Below are 13,149 nucleotides of genomic sequence, written 5' to 3' on the forward strand. Positions count from 1 at the left end.
GTTATCAGAGACTGATTCGGAGTGTACCATCAAAACGAATATGTAAAGAATTGGACACTTTTGCCTATTCAATGGAAAGACTAATTTGATTTCCCCACAGAAAATAGATTGCTTCATTGGTGCCCAGGCAACAAAATTAGACCAGTCAGGTGCCATATAAGCATTTTCATAACAAATAGGTAAAGATTCTTAAGTTCATTTTAAGTCAAGGTTCTGCCTATAGAAAAAAGTTCCGGAACAGCGTTCCGGCTTGACTACACCAGTGACAGAGAGATATGGTAAATCATATTTAAAAACATGGCAAACCAGGGCGAACTATGGTAAATGCATCCAAGGGAAAAGTATGGTAGAAGTGCAAAAATACCATGGTAAACTTGTATAAAGGTCTACTGAATATTACATATCGTATGCGCCGATAATTTTTTCTAAGAACAATTGATCATTTGATACTCTTGCATACAAAGTTAAAAGGGGTGGATTACACTTGCCCTTCTTAATCTGTCCAACTCTTTTAAAAAAAACAATAATGTACTTTTAGATTGTATGATTTTCTGCTCCATTGCAAAATGAGCAAAAGAAAAGAAAAAAAACAAGGAATTGATTCAAAGGGGATCACAGCTTTCTGTGATATTTATTGGCATCTTTACAGTTGTCAGAGCCCCAGTATATTATGTTATGCTCAACAGATGTTAAGTTTGTAGTGGTGTTTGATAGTGTACAAGGAACAAGTCAGTCAGTGATTAAAATTCACCCCAGTGTCTGTATATTGGAATGATACCCCCAGTTCACAAACCAGAGATAGAGCATTAAAAAGGTCTGCATTCATAAACTATGTTTAGTAAGCATTTAACTCTTGACTTATTGTTTATATCATTGTAGCAGGGCTAAGCCCTGCATGTAGATATGTGGCAGGGCAGAGCCCTGCTGGTAAATGTATTTATGATTTGAAAAATAATGGGGTATTGCTATGTTTTAAATGTATTGTTGTAGTTCAATGTAGTACTGCATTAATAATGCATACTGTATGCTTTGTAGGTTTGAAAGTGATGTTGAAAAAAATTATTGAAGGTTTATTGTAGTTTTTAATATTGAAATAAAACAAAACATTTAATCAGGAACCTTTTTGTGACTTTATTCCCAAAGAATGATGTTATTAGAATAATCGATAATTGTAATCACTACTAAAATACATTTACAGATATTTCAAAATGATTTACATATATATTTAAATACTTTTCAGATATATCTAAATCATTTAGAGATATCTCTAAATAACTTCCTGTTCATTTAGAGATATCTCTAAAGCATTTTACGATATCTTGAAATAACTTCCTATTCATGGGATATCTCTAAATCAGACACTGGCCAACCTAGCAAGGTAAATGTTACGTACAGTGATCAACGTTTTGTTTTGTTGTGATCCTATTTTTTGTTATGAGGAGAGTAATAAACGAAGACCAAAATGGTGTTTTTTTTTCTTTGTGCAACGCCCCCTTTTCCATTTATTTCTTGAAGAGTTTATTTCAGCTAAATTTGACAGTTTTCACTTGTGTGCACATCTTAAAAAAAATATATATATTCTCAGGAAGTCATTTAGAGATATCTCAAAGTAACTTCCAGTTCATTTAGAGATATCTCGAAATGAACAGGAAGTTACTTTGAGATATCTCTAAATGACTTCCTGTGAAAATGCTTGAATGGACTTCTTGTCCATTTAGAGATATCTCGAAATGAACAGGAAGTTACTTTGAGATATCTCTAAATGACTTCCTGTGAAAATGCTTGAATGGACTTCTTGTCCATTTAGAGATATCTCAAAATGAACAGGAAGTTATTTAGAGATATCACTAAGATTTAGAGATAAGAACAGGAAGTTATTTCAAGATGTTTTCAAATGATTTAGAGATATCTTTAAATGAACAGGAAGTCATTTAGAGATATCTTCAAATGATTTAGAGCAAAGGTGCACAACCAAACTTTTATCACGGGCCGCATATCCAGAAAACTAGTTTAACTTAATGTGTATAGCGGGCTACACATTACTAAAGAGTAAGCCAAGTTTAACCCTTAGCTGCTATATACATAGGCATATACATATAGGCAATTTCCTTTAGAATTACTGTTAATAAATCATACTGCACAATATACATCACAAACAAAATATACAAAACAATTAAAAACAAAGCATTAATATTATACTGTTACCATATATACACACACACATTGCACAATAACACAAAGCAAATTAAATATCTACTTGTTGAAGCGGTTTTTATATTAGCAGATGAGTTTTTCAGTTGTAGCAGGCAGCAATGTAAATCTTAAAGTGCAATTTGAGATATCTCTAAATTATAATTTGGCTTGCCATAGTGGAGTGGTAGTCAAGACTGGACAAAAGAAAGACACTTGTGGAGAAATATTGTTAAAACCACTGGCTTTCCACACTTTATTGATTTACGAAAATAAGAGATCAGAATAAATACAAATAAACAAAAGTGGACTTTTCCTTTTGGAGCCTGTGCAGAGGATACATATGTGTCTATCCTCACCCTCAGGCATTCCTCTGTGAACTAAAGCGCTTGTTATGATAACGTCACGTTACATTACTATAAAAAAAACTAAAATAAAAATAAAAACTTTTTTTGTAAAAACCTGTTAATAACAGACAAAATCTTAAAAAAAACACACTTAGAAATGTTAATAGAAAATGTTCTAAACAAAATTCTAACCAAATACAGGCTTGCATTGTGACTGTCATGAAACAGGGTGATTCAGATTAAGAATCAACATTCCATTTAGTATACTACTGTATATTAACACTTTGCTAATACATTAATCTGTTGTAAATATTCTTGTTTTTCCAGGAGCCTCAGCTGCCAAAGGATAACTCTCCACAAGAATTTGTTTTGTTCCTACGTATTAAACTCCGTTTTTACGATTGTACACCTCACTACAGTTGTAAGCAACCCAAAGGTAGTGGAAAGTAGTCCTGTAAGTATAACTTTAACTCGATTTTATTGCATGCCAGTAAATTATATTAATAGTTAACTAAATTCCACTTGCATTATAGTATATTGTTGTAGCTTTATTTATGATTGAGGACTTCCCAGTTCACTACACATATTCACTTACATTACACTTTAATTTCAAGAATTTGAGGGGAATGTGGCACTTATTTAAGCAATTTTTTTATAAGTGCTTGTCAGTTGCATCACTACAAATGATTTTTAAGCAGGTCACCTTTTAATTATTATTATTTTTTTTACATAACTACAGATTAATTTCCACATAAACACCCCCCTTAGTTTTATTTCACAAATCTTCTGGACAGGTTCAGGTTTATTTCCTTTAATCATTGTTCAAACAAGCTTACCCTTACATTTTTGCCTATTTGAGTACTTCTCGAAAACTAATATCTGGCAATGATATTTAGGTCATCTGTCTTAGGTTCGGCAAAAATATTGATAACTTGACTTTATGTTGCTGGTTCACATTCCTTAATGAAATCTAAAAACTTTAGTCTTGTGCCTTCGGCTCGGGACACATAACTCCAGTCACGGTCAACTACCACACTGTAGAGCCTTCATCGAAAGGCCGCTATTGCTGTTAGGAAATGTTTTTTTCTCATTTTTTATTTAAAAAAAAACAAACTTTAAAACCTACAGGGTTCTCAGGGTACCCTTCCACTGAGAAAAGTTTTAGAAAAATAGGTCTAAAAATGTTAATTAGATGGCTCCTCCCCCTCTGACTCTTGGGACGGCAATGATGGCTCCTCCCCCTCTGGCTCTCGGGACGGCAGTGTTGGCTCCTCCCCCTCTGGCTTGCAGCGATGGCTCCTCCCCTTCTGGCTCTCGGGATAGCAGTGTTAGCTTCTCCCCCTCTGGCTCGCAGCGGTGGCAGTGATGGCTCCTCTCCCTCTGGCTCTTGGTATGGCAGCGATGGCTCCTCCCCCTCTGGCTCTCGGGATGGCAGCGATGGCTCCTCCCACTCTGGCTCTTGGGACGGCAGCGATGGCTGCTCCCCCTCTGGCTCTCGGGATGGCAGTGATGGCTCCTCCCCCTCTGGCTCGCAGTGATGGCCCTTCCCCCTTTGGCTCTCGGGACGGCAGTGATGGCTCCTCCCCCTCTGGCTCTCGGGATGGCAGTGATGGCTTCTCCCCCTCTGGCTTGCAGTGATGGCTCCTCCCCCTCTGGCTTTCGGGATGGCAGTGATGGCTCCTCCCCCTCTGGCTCTCGGGACGGCAGTGATGGCTTCTCCCCCTCTGGCTCTCGGGATGGCAGTGATGGCTCCTCCCCCTCTGGCTCGCAGTGATGGCCCTTCCCCCTTTGGCTCTCGGGACGGCAGTGATGGCTCCTCCCCCTCTGGCTCTCGGGATGGCAGTGATGGCTTCTCCCCCTCTGGCTTGCAGTGATGGCTCCTCCCCCTCTGGCTTTCGGGATGGCAGTGATGGCTCCTCCCCCTCTGGCTCTCGGGACGGCAGTGATGGCTTCTCCCCCTCTGGCTCTCGGGATGGCAGTGATGGCTCCTCCCTCTCTGGCTCGCAATGATGGCTCCTCCCCCTCGACTCTTGGGACTGCAACGATGGCTCCTCCCCCTCTGGCTCTCGGGATGGCAGTGATGGCTCCTCCCTCTCTGGCTCGCAATGATGGCTCCTCCCCCTCGACTCTTGGGACTGCAACGATGGCTCCTCCCCCTCTGGCTCGCAGCGATGGCAGTGATGGCTCCTCCCCCTCTGGCTCGCAATGATGGCTCCTCCCCCTCTGGCTCTCGGGACGGCAGCGATGGCTCCTCCCCTCTGACTCGCAGTGATGGCTCTTCCCCCTCTGGCTCTCGGGGCGGCAGTGTTGGATCCTCCCCCTCTGGCTCTCGGGATGGCAGTGATGGCTCCTTCACCTCTGACTCTCGGGATGGCAGTGATGGCTCCTCCCCCTCTGGCTCTTGGTATGGTAGTGATGGCTCCTCCCCCTCTGGCTCTGGGGATGGCAGTGATGGCTCCTCCCACTCTGGCTCTCGGGACGGCAGTGATGGCTCCTCCGCCTCTGGCTCGCAGTGATGGCTCCTCCCACTCTGGCTCTCGGGGCGGCAGGGATGGCTCCTCCCATTCTGGCATGCCAAACAGCAGCATCAACGCTTCCCAACTGGCCACTCCTCCCCTCTTTTCCAGCTCGGCCACGGCGGTTATTCCGCTCCCCGTCTTGGCTACATGGCGCCTCATGGGAAGGGTCAGCTGGGGGGTTGTGTGCCCGAAGTTGGCACAAGCAAGACACCACGGCTCTACTCTATGTCCCTGAGGGTGCCGAGCACCCAGCTTTGGAATTAGCCGCATCACGACGCAGCCCCCTCATAATCTGCAGTGGTGACTTCACCACGACGCAGACCTCATCCTGCCGAGGGCATTGTCCTAATGGTGGGCAGCTTTCCAAGAAGTCAGGCGACAACTCTACAGGTAGCCTGGCTCCCGCCCCGTGAAAAATACCTAATTTCTATGTGAGAATGTAGTCAAAATTGAGGAAACTGTGGGCCTTGATTGGTCAATCAATTAATACAATTTGTTTTAAATGATGCAGGTGTATATAAAAAGGCTGCAAGGAGTCTATTTGTTTAGGCCTGTAGTGGCTTGGGCTTAGGAAAGAGCTCCAGGTGGTCGCTGCCAAAGGCCTGTAGGTGGTTCTGTTGATAATAAATAACGGTCTACACTCCCAAGGGTATCTCTTACCATCCCTCTTGTTTCTTTATATTGAATGCACAGCTAGCTAAATGAACATCAAGCTCCCTAATGTCAATGTCATGCAAGTCTCTTGTCTCTCCTACTGCTGTAGATATGTATATCAAAGGCAGTATTCTAAGCTGTGTTTTTGTTTTCTTGGTCTCTGAATGATTCTCGTTTTGAGTGCTTGAAATAAAAAAATGGCAGTCAACAGGACAGAATTAGAAAAAAAAGTAGTTGAGAAAGTCACAAATAGGTGATGAGTCATCACATCCCATAATTATGACTTTTTGACTTAACATCATCTATTTATGACTTTTATCCCTTATGGGCTAAGATGCAATTATATATAGCTACTTTTTGTTTTTCAGGGAGGAATTTGAAACTCAGCCATTGAGTCTGTTTTGAGCTCCAGACCTGAATTCCTTTGAGCTTTGGATTGAAGGGTGTATTACTTTAGCTATAAATCAATCTCTCTGGAATGCTACTTCATCAGCCACCACATCTAAATATATTATGTTTAAATACAGTATGTTATCCTTGGAATCGACGTCACTCCCTGTATTTCCTATTTCAATGATTATTTTAAAGACTGTAATATTGTTATCTAACCATGAATGTGATCAAAACAAATTTAAACTTTGAAAAGCAAAGTGGTATTAAGGTTGGCATTAAAGCTGCTCAAACTAATACCATCAAATTAATTACCGATGTGACTACTAAAAGTCAGAAAAAAATCTGCATTTAATAGAAACGTGGCACTAAATGAATTAAAAAAAACTACCCCAGTTGCCATGTTTTTTTAAAACGTGAAAATAATTCACTTTATTTTATAGTAAGCAGTAAAAACTCTAAAAGACTAGGGACATCCATCCTTCTGGTACAGATTCTGCTCTGGCAACCATAATCCTTCAGCATTAAGACAACTATTTAAAAAAAATGTCAGTGATGGAAGGGCTCTTGCTGTCTGGCACATTCTTAAAAGCATATTTGCCTAATGTCAACTATTTAATTTAGTCCAATTTGGAGGAAATAATACAACTGGCTGATATGTTAAGAATTTAAAATATTCTCTGTGTGGATTATGAACACATTTTAATTAACTACGGTTTTAAATCTAAACAAAACTGAATGTAAATAATTAATGTAAATGGAAAACATTACACTTCAAAACGTTTATTTTAATATAGAATTAAGGAATAGTTATATGTGTCTTCAATGGGCTAATTGCAAAAGAAATTTGACCTAATCCCTACTTTAAAAGATATTCTAACTTGTGTCAGGTATCATTCATATCAGGTGACACTCAAATTTTTTTGTTTGTTTGCTGTTGGCTCCGCCCCTCCCCCGTGTCTCAGAACCACAGCGAATTTGAATCAGATGTTCTGAGTTTCAGCTTGTTATCAGAAAAAGACATTTTTTGTATGTATTTTGCCATAGGAAATCGCGGTCGGGGTGGGGGGGGGGGGGGGGTGGGGGTACTCTCTTTAAATGCACAACAGTCTTAGCTAAAGAAAATGGGTTCTTTCAAATTCGTACGACCCTCGACCGCCATTTGCTGAACCTTACCCCGATAGAGAGCCATAGGGAGGGGGGTGGTCTCTTATCGTACCCATATCTCCACGACCCCTGGGCCATGAACTCAGAAGGGCACTCTTTGCATGAACAAGAGTCTTAGCTACAGAAAGACACCACACACGTGTTCATATGACACCCCACTGCCAGATTGCGAATGTTACCACAAAACATTTATGTTCATAAAATGTGACTGTTTTTTAATGGGATTTGACATAGGGAATTGTGGTTGGGGGTGGGGGAGGGGCTGTGCTGTCATACCCCATATCTCCACGTGGGCAAGGAACTCAGGAGCACTCTCTTCATGTGCACACAACTCTCAGCTAGAAAGAAAATCACCGGGCTCGTACGCCACCAGATGGGATTTCCCATTTTTCAGGGTGCTATATCTCGGATTCCGTGGGTCCCCGAGACTTGAAAATCGGTACGGGGGTCCACGTCGGGGCCCCTGTCGATCCCTCCAAGCGACGCGTCCCCAGTTGGAAAGTACCCCAATTTAGACTTTTTTTGCCAACCTGGAGCTCAAAAGCTCACCCCATCATGCTGAAAATTTGAAAATGTATTGAAAATGTAGCATTTGAAAATGGGTGGCTCCATATGAAAAAGGGGCCCCAGACATGACCCTAGGAAGTTCAACCCGGGTTTTAGGCTCTGGGGTCATGGAGATAGACCCCAAGAAGGAGACACCATTTTCATGGTTCTAGGTGCCAGGACGGCTCAGCAAAAAAAGTGCAACGACTCGAGTTTTTGGGTGAACCACCTCGCCGTTTTAGGAAGTGGTTTGGGGCACTCCCCTGAGTCTAGATTATCTTGAGTGGTAGTTCACCGTGCTCAGGTTCGAGGGATATGCCTGATATGTGTTTTTAACACATGAATGGTGCTGAACACCTGAAAATATTTTTTGTAAAGAATTGTTACGAAATTGGGCATGTTACATTCAATCTGGTCCCCTAAGTCTAGAACCATTTGAATGGTGTTTCTAGGTGCTTCTGTTCCAGAAATATGCACCAAAAGTGGTGGTTTTAAGCATAAGGCGATAGTTTGATTTATGCCACCTAAGGACAGGTGTTTCTGGATTCATGATCTACATGTACTACAGCTGCTCTGTAGCATTTTTCAGCCTCCTAGCGCACATTTGTTACTTAATTAAGTAATTTAGGGTACAGTTGGAACAAAAACCAGGAGGGACACCGGCCCTCTAGGATTGGAGACCCCTGCTAGCAGATTAATTGCTCTTTATCACCAAATTTGTATTGTGCCTTTTTTAATTCAAACACTTAATGAATCCCCCTATTGTTTCTTGCTAATTCTGCATTTGTTATGTGCTTCTCCAGGCAGAATGTATGTATTTAATGAAACAACTAGTGTGTAGTATAGTGACTACATCTTCCTTACAGTGAGTGTAAAGCGATCAGTTTTGTTCAAGGAATGTATAGCTAGAAACATGTTTCAGCTCGTTTCATCATTATTATTATTATTTGTTTATTTAGCAGACGCCTTTATCCAAGGCGACTTACAGAGACTAGGGTGTGTGAACTATGCATCAGCTGCAGTCACTTACAACTACGTCTCACCCGAAAGACGGAGCACAAGGAGGTTAAGTGACTTGCTCAGGGTCACACAATGAGTCAGTGGCTGAGGTGGGACTTGAACCGGGGACCTCCTGGTTACAAGCCCTTTTTCTTTAACCACTGGACCACACAGCCTCCTAGCATATATGCCATTTGAAAGAAAAACGTACACCACCCCAGAAAGACAATTCTTACAAAACATGATAATTCATATAAAGTAATAACCCATAGTTTGTTATATTAGTACAGCAAAATACCACATTATATTTTAATTGAAAGGTTGTGGAAAGCCGATCTCTCTCTCTCTCTCTCTCTCTCTCTCTCTCTCTCTCTCGCTCTCGCTCTCGCTCTCGCTCTCTCTCTCTCTCTCTGATCGCAAAGTTAAAATGCCTGCAAACTTTCCCACTCATGTGACGACATATTCCTGTGACAGACAAGGACCAATCAAAACGAGAGACTGTTATGTGGTTCCATCCCAAAAACCGGGCCTTTGTCATACCTCAAAATTAGCCATAGCAGCGGGATTATACAGACACTGCTCGCTTACTGATTCCTCTCTGTCCACAATAAACAAGGCAGGCTGTCTCCGCCTCCTCTACACTCCCATTGGCCAGAATCACAGTTGTCTCAACTCCCATTGGCCAGGCCGCATTTCAGCAGGCAGTTCTGAAGACTTTAGTACAGTGTCAGTATTCCCTGCTTGCTAGCAATGGAATACAGAAAAAAACATTCATTCCTGTACTCCCGTTTAAATTCCGGAAGCGTCTGGCCGGCTCATTGCACAATGGGATATGTCTAGGATCAAGAGGAGTTTACGTTCAAGCAAACAAGACTTTTTCTTTCATGAGTTACAGTTTATTAAATGTGGCATATTAGCTACTCAAGCTTGTATTGCAATACACGATAGACGAAGGAGTGTCGTATCGTGTTGTAAAGTATCGTGATGCTTCGATACACAATGAATCGTCTCACCCCTAATATATACTGTATATATATATCAATTTTTTATTCCTGCGCACGCCCCTGCCTATAAATAAGAAATATATGTAATGTAAAATATAGGAATATTTATTGTAAAAGTAGGATTGTTAAATATTGTAAAAATTGTAAAATAATTCCAGGTGCAAATGTTTATTGAATAATTAATCCTGTTAGGAGGCGTGACTGGAGCTTATTTAATGCTGTGTCTTTCCTTAGAGATTATTATTAGGTAATTCGTGAGCTTGTCTGTGAAAATGTCAATCTTTGAATGTACAACCTGCTAGTGTGTTAGTCAGTTGTAATTTGTGTGCAGTATCCAGTGCCAAAATAAATATTTATACCTGTGAACACTGCCAAGTGCTGTTTTCCTGCATTCTAAAGAACTCTGTGTTCCTGAGAAAATAATGTGATTATGGGTGGGGGTAAGCTCGGACCATCGCCCCGTTACACAGAGGTTGGTTATTATATATTGTCATCTGAAACAACAACTCTTAATTAAACCCCGCCTACCTTTTTTTCTATATGGTCTCCTTTTCCAAATAGAAATGAGAAAATTATTATTTTAAAATGCTGACACTGCATCATGATATACAGAAAGTCAATTTACACACAGGTTAGCCTGAGTATTCATATAGTCCAGTCAGGTGCATTGTGTACTCTGTTAACTGAAACTTGCATACGGCATTCAATTATGTAAAAAAAAAAAAAAAAAAAAATACATGTCCAGGCAGTTTTTGCGAGAAAAAAGCTTCGTTTTTAATAATTAACCGGAATGCCATTAAGTCGGTTTGTGATTGAAACATAATACAAAAATATATCAGGGAAAAATGACATAGACTTGCTAGCTACTTAATGTTAGTTCATAGTTTATGGATTTTCTAAACGTTTATTTGTAGTAAACTAAACTGTTTAGATGTTTAAAGGTGGCAGCCTTAAGGTATTGTTTATATTTGGTAGTGGGTGCCATTCATATCTTTTATCAGGTATCACTCATACAAGATATCAGGGGTCACTCACCTTTGGTATCTGGTATCGATGTCATTGTCAGGTATCACTGCATTTCGTTGTCAGGTATCACTTGATTTCATTGTCAGGTATCACTCGATTTTGTTGTCAGGTATCACTCGATTTCATTGCTTTTTTGCGGGACAGTTGATCAGCCAATCAGAGATCAGCCAATGAGCCAATCTCCTTTATGAAATTTTCAATGGTTAGCTTAATGTCAGTCACACGGAGGAATTCGACAAGTGTGACAAGTTACAGTAGATAAATAAAATGATGTGTATGCATAGTATGTTTAATAATATTTATAAGTATATATTTGTATATTATATTTTTATAAGTATATATACAAATCTTTATAATTGAGGCTGTCATGCACCTTATCCACTGTCACCTTAGAGAGACTTTGAGACTACTTTCCAGTGCTTGTGAACTGCAACCCCAGCTCAGTCCCAGACACTGCTCTGTGTGTATCATGCCACCCATTCTTTATCTTTACAGGATTCATCAGCAGTCCACTGCTTTGTATTCGCTATTACAGATTACATTCACTACATTCATGCATACTGTTCATCTCTAAATGAGCAACAACTGGGTATGTCCCTTCATAGCAAACCATTCATTTATCTCCATTAATAGAAACAAATTGCTGTACAATGTAGAAGATGGATTTAGGTGTCTTCAGCAAAAGATTGAAATGTTTTGCATTAGTCGATTGAGCACGCCTCTCAGATGCTAATTGTAACATACTGACTGCTAACCAAATAGCTTTGTAACTACATTCACATAGTATATCATCTAAAAGAAGAAATAAAATATAGAATAATAACCTGCAGATTTTATTGTGCAGACATAAATCATACCGAAGAGTGTTAGCCCGTAGAAAATTTTTAGGCAGCACTCTTGTTTCTAGGTTGGAGGCTGAAAAACAGCACCTGGCAATACTTCATGTTTAATTCTATACAGATATTATTAACTGGTTTGTGAGGCTTGTCTTTCAGTTTGCTTGTTGGTACCAAAGTAGCATTAAAAAACAAGCTACATTTAAACAATTGTAATCTTCATTTTTGTGATTGATACAGTAATAGGTTGTGTCATGTGTACTTTGTTTCTTATTATAGAGGAGGTCCTGTAGTTTTTCATGTTTTGCCTGCTTACCTGTAAATTAGCCTTACAGCAACACCATGTCAGTTTAGACTCAACAGAAGTAAAGTAATATGCAACAATTAAACAATCATCCCATTACTTAATTTCCACCATTTAGTGAATTGGTCATAAAACTGCGGTCTACCGATTAAGCAGTTTATTAAATAGAATGAGATGTGATCAGACTATCAGTCTCAGTAAATGATTTGTTCAGATGGGAGGAATATGAAGCACAGACCAGACCCGGATTCGCTGGACTATTTTCAATCTCATAATTGTCGTAGTTGTCCCTTATTATTAGGTCATGTTTTTTAATTAGACAGTTATGTGTTAATTAGGGCAGCAGTGTGGAGCAGTGGTTAGGGCTCTAGACTCTTGACCGGAGGGTCGTGGGTTCAATCCCAGCTGGGGGACACTGCTGCTGTACCCTTGAGCAAGGTACTTTACCTAGATTGCTCCAGTCAAAACCCAACTGTATAAATGGGTAATTGTATGTAAAAATAATGTGATATCTTGTAACAATTGTAAGTCGCCCTGGATAAGGGCGTCTGCTAAGAAATAAATAATAATAATAATAATTACTTAATTATTATTTATATCAGCAGGTTGGATGCGTATGACTGAACTGCAAGTTAGTTAGTTCATGTAAATTCTGGCATGAATTTCTAAAGACCCTAAATATGAGACAACATTTCACACGGTTTGAGCAGTGTGTTTTGCCCCCCGAAGGGAGATGCAGTTGCAGAGGTTCAGATGGGTTGGAATGATGGGGATACAGTGCCTTGCGAAAGTATTCGGCCCCCTTGAACTTTGCGACCTTTTGCCACATTTCAGGCTTCAAACATAAAGATATGAAACTGTAATTTTTTGTGAAGAATCAACAACAAGTGGGACACAATCATGAAGTGGAACGAAATTTATTGGATATTTCAAACTTTTTTAACAAATAAAAAACTGAAAAATTGGGCGTGCAAAATTATTCAGCCCCTTTACTTTCTGTGCAGCAAACTCTCTCCAGAAGTTCAGTGAGGATCTCTGAATGATCCAATGTTGACCTAAATGACTAATGATGATAAATAGAATCCACCTGTGTGTAATCAAGTCTCCGTATAAATGCACCTGCACTGTGATAGTCTCAGAGGTCCGTTTAAAGCACAGAGAGCATCA

At 40.2% G+C, this 13,149-nt stretch overlaps 1 protein-coding gene across 1 annotated transcript in view; it reads left to right on the forward strand.

Moving 5' to 3' along the window:
- Positions 1–13,149, forward strand: part of calcr (calcitonin receptor) — a 108,463-nt gene that overhangs the window by 66,342 nt on the left and 28,972 nt on the right. Inside the window, exon 7 of the mRNA XM_033993602.3 lies at positions 2,865–2,991. Coding sequence (XP_033849493.1) covers positions 2,865–2,991 — 127 coding nt within the window. The remainder of the gene's footprint in view (positions 1–2,864; positions 2,992–13,149) is intronic.

Source organism: Acipenser ruthenus, chromosome 3, assembly GCF_902713425.1.
Source record: "Acipenser ruthenus chromosome 3, fAciRut3.2 maternal haplotype, whole genome shotgun sequence".
Classification (NCBI taxonomy): Eukaryota; Metazoa; Chordata; class Actinopteri; order Acipenseriformes; family Acipenseridae; genus Acipenser; species Acipenser ruthenus.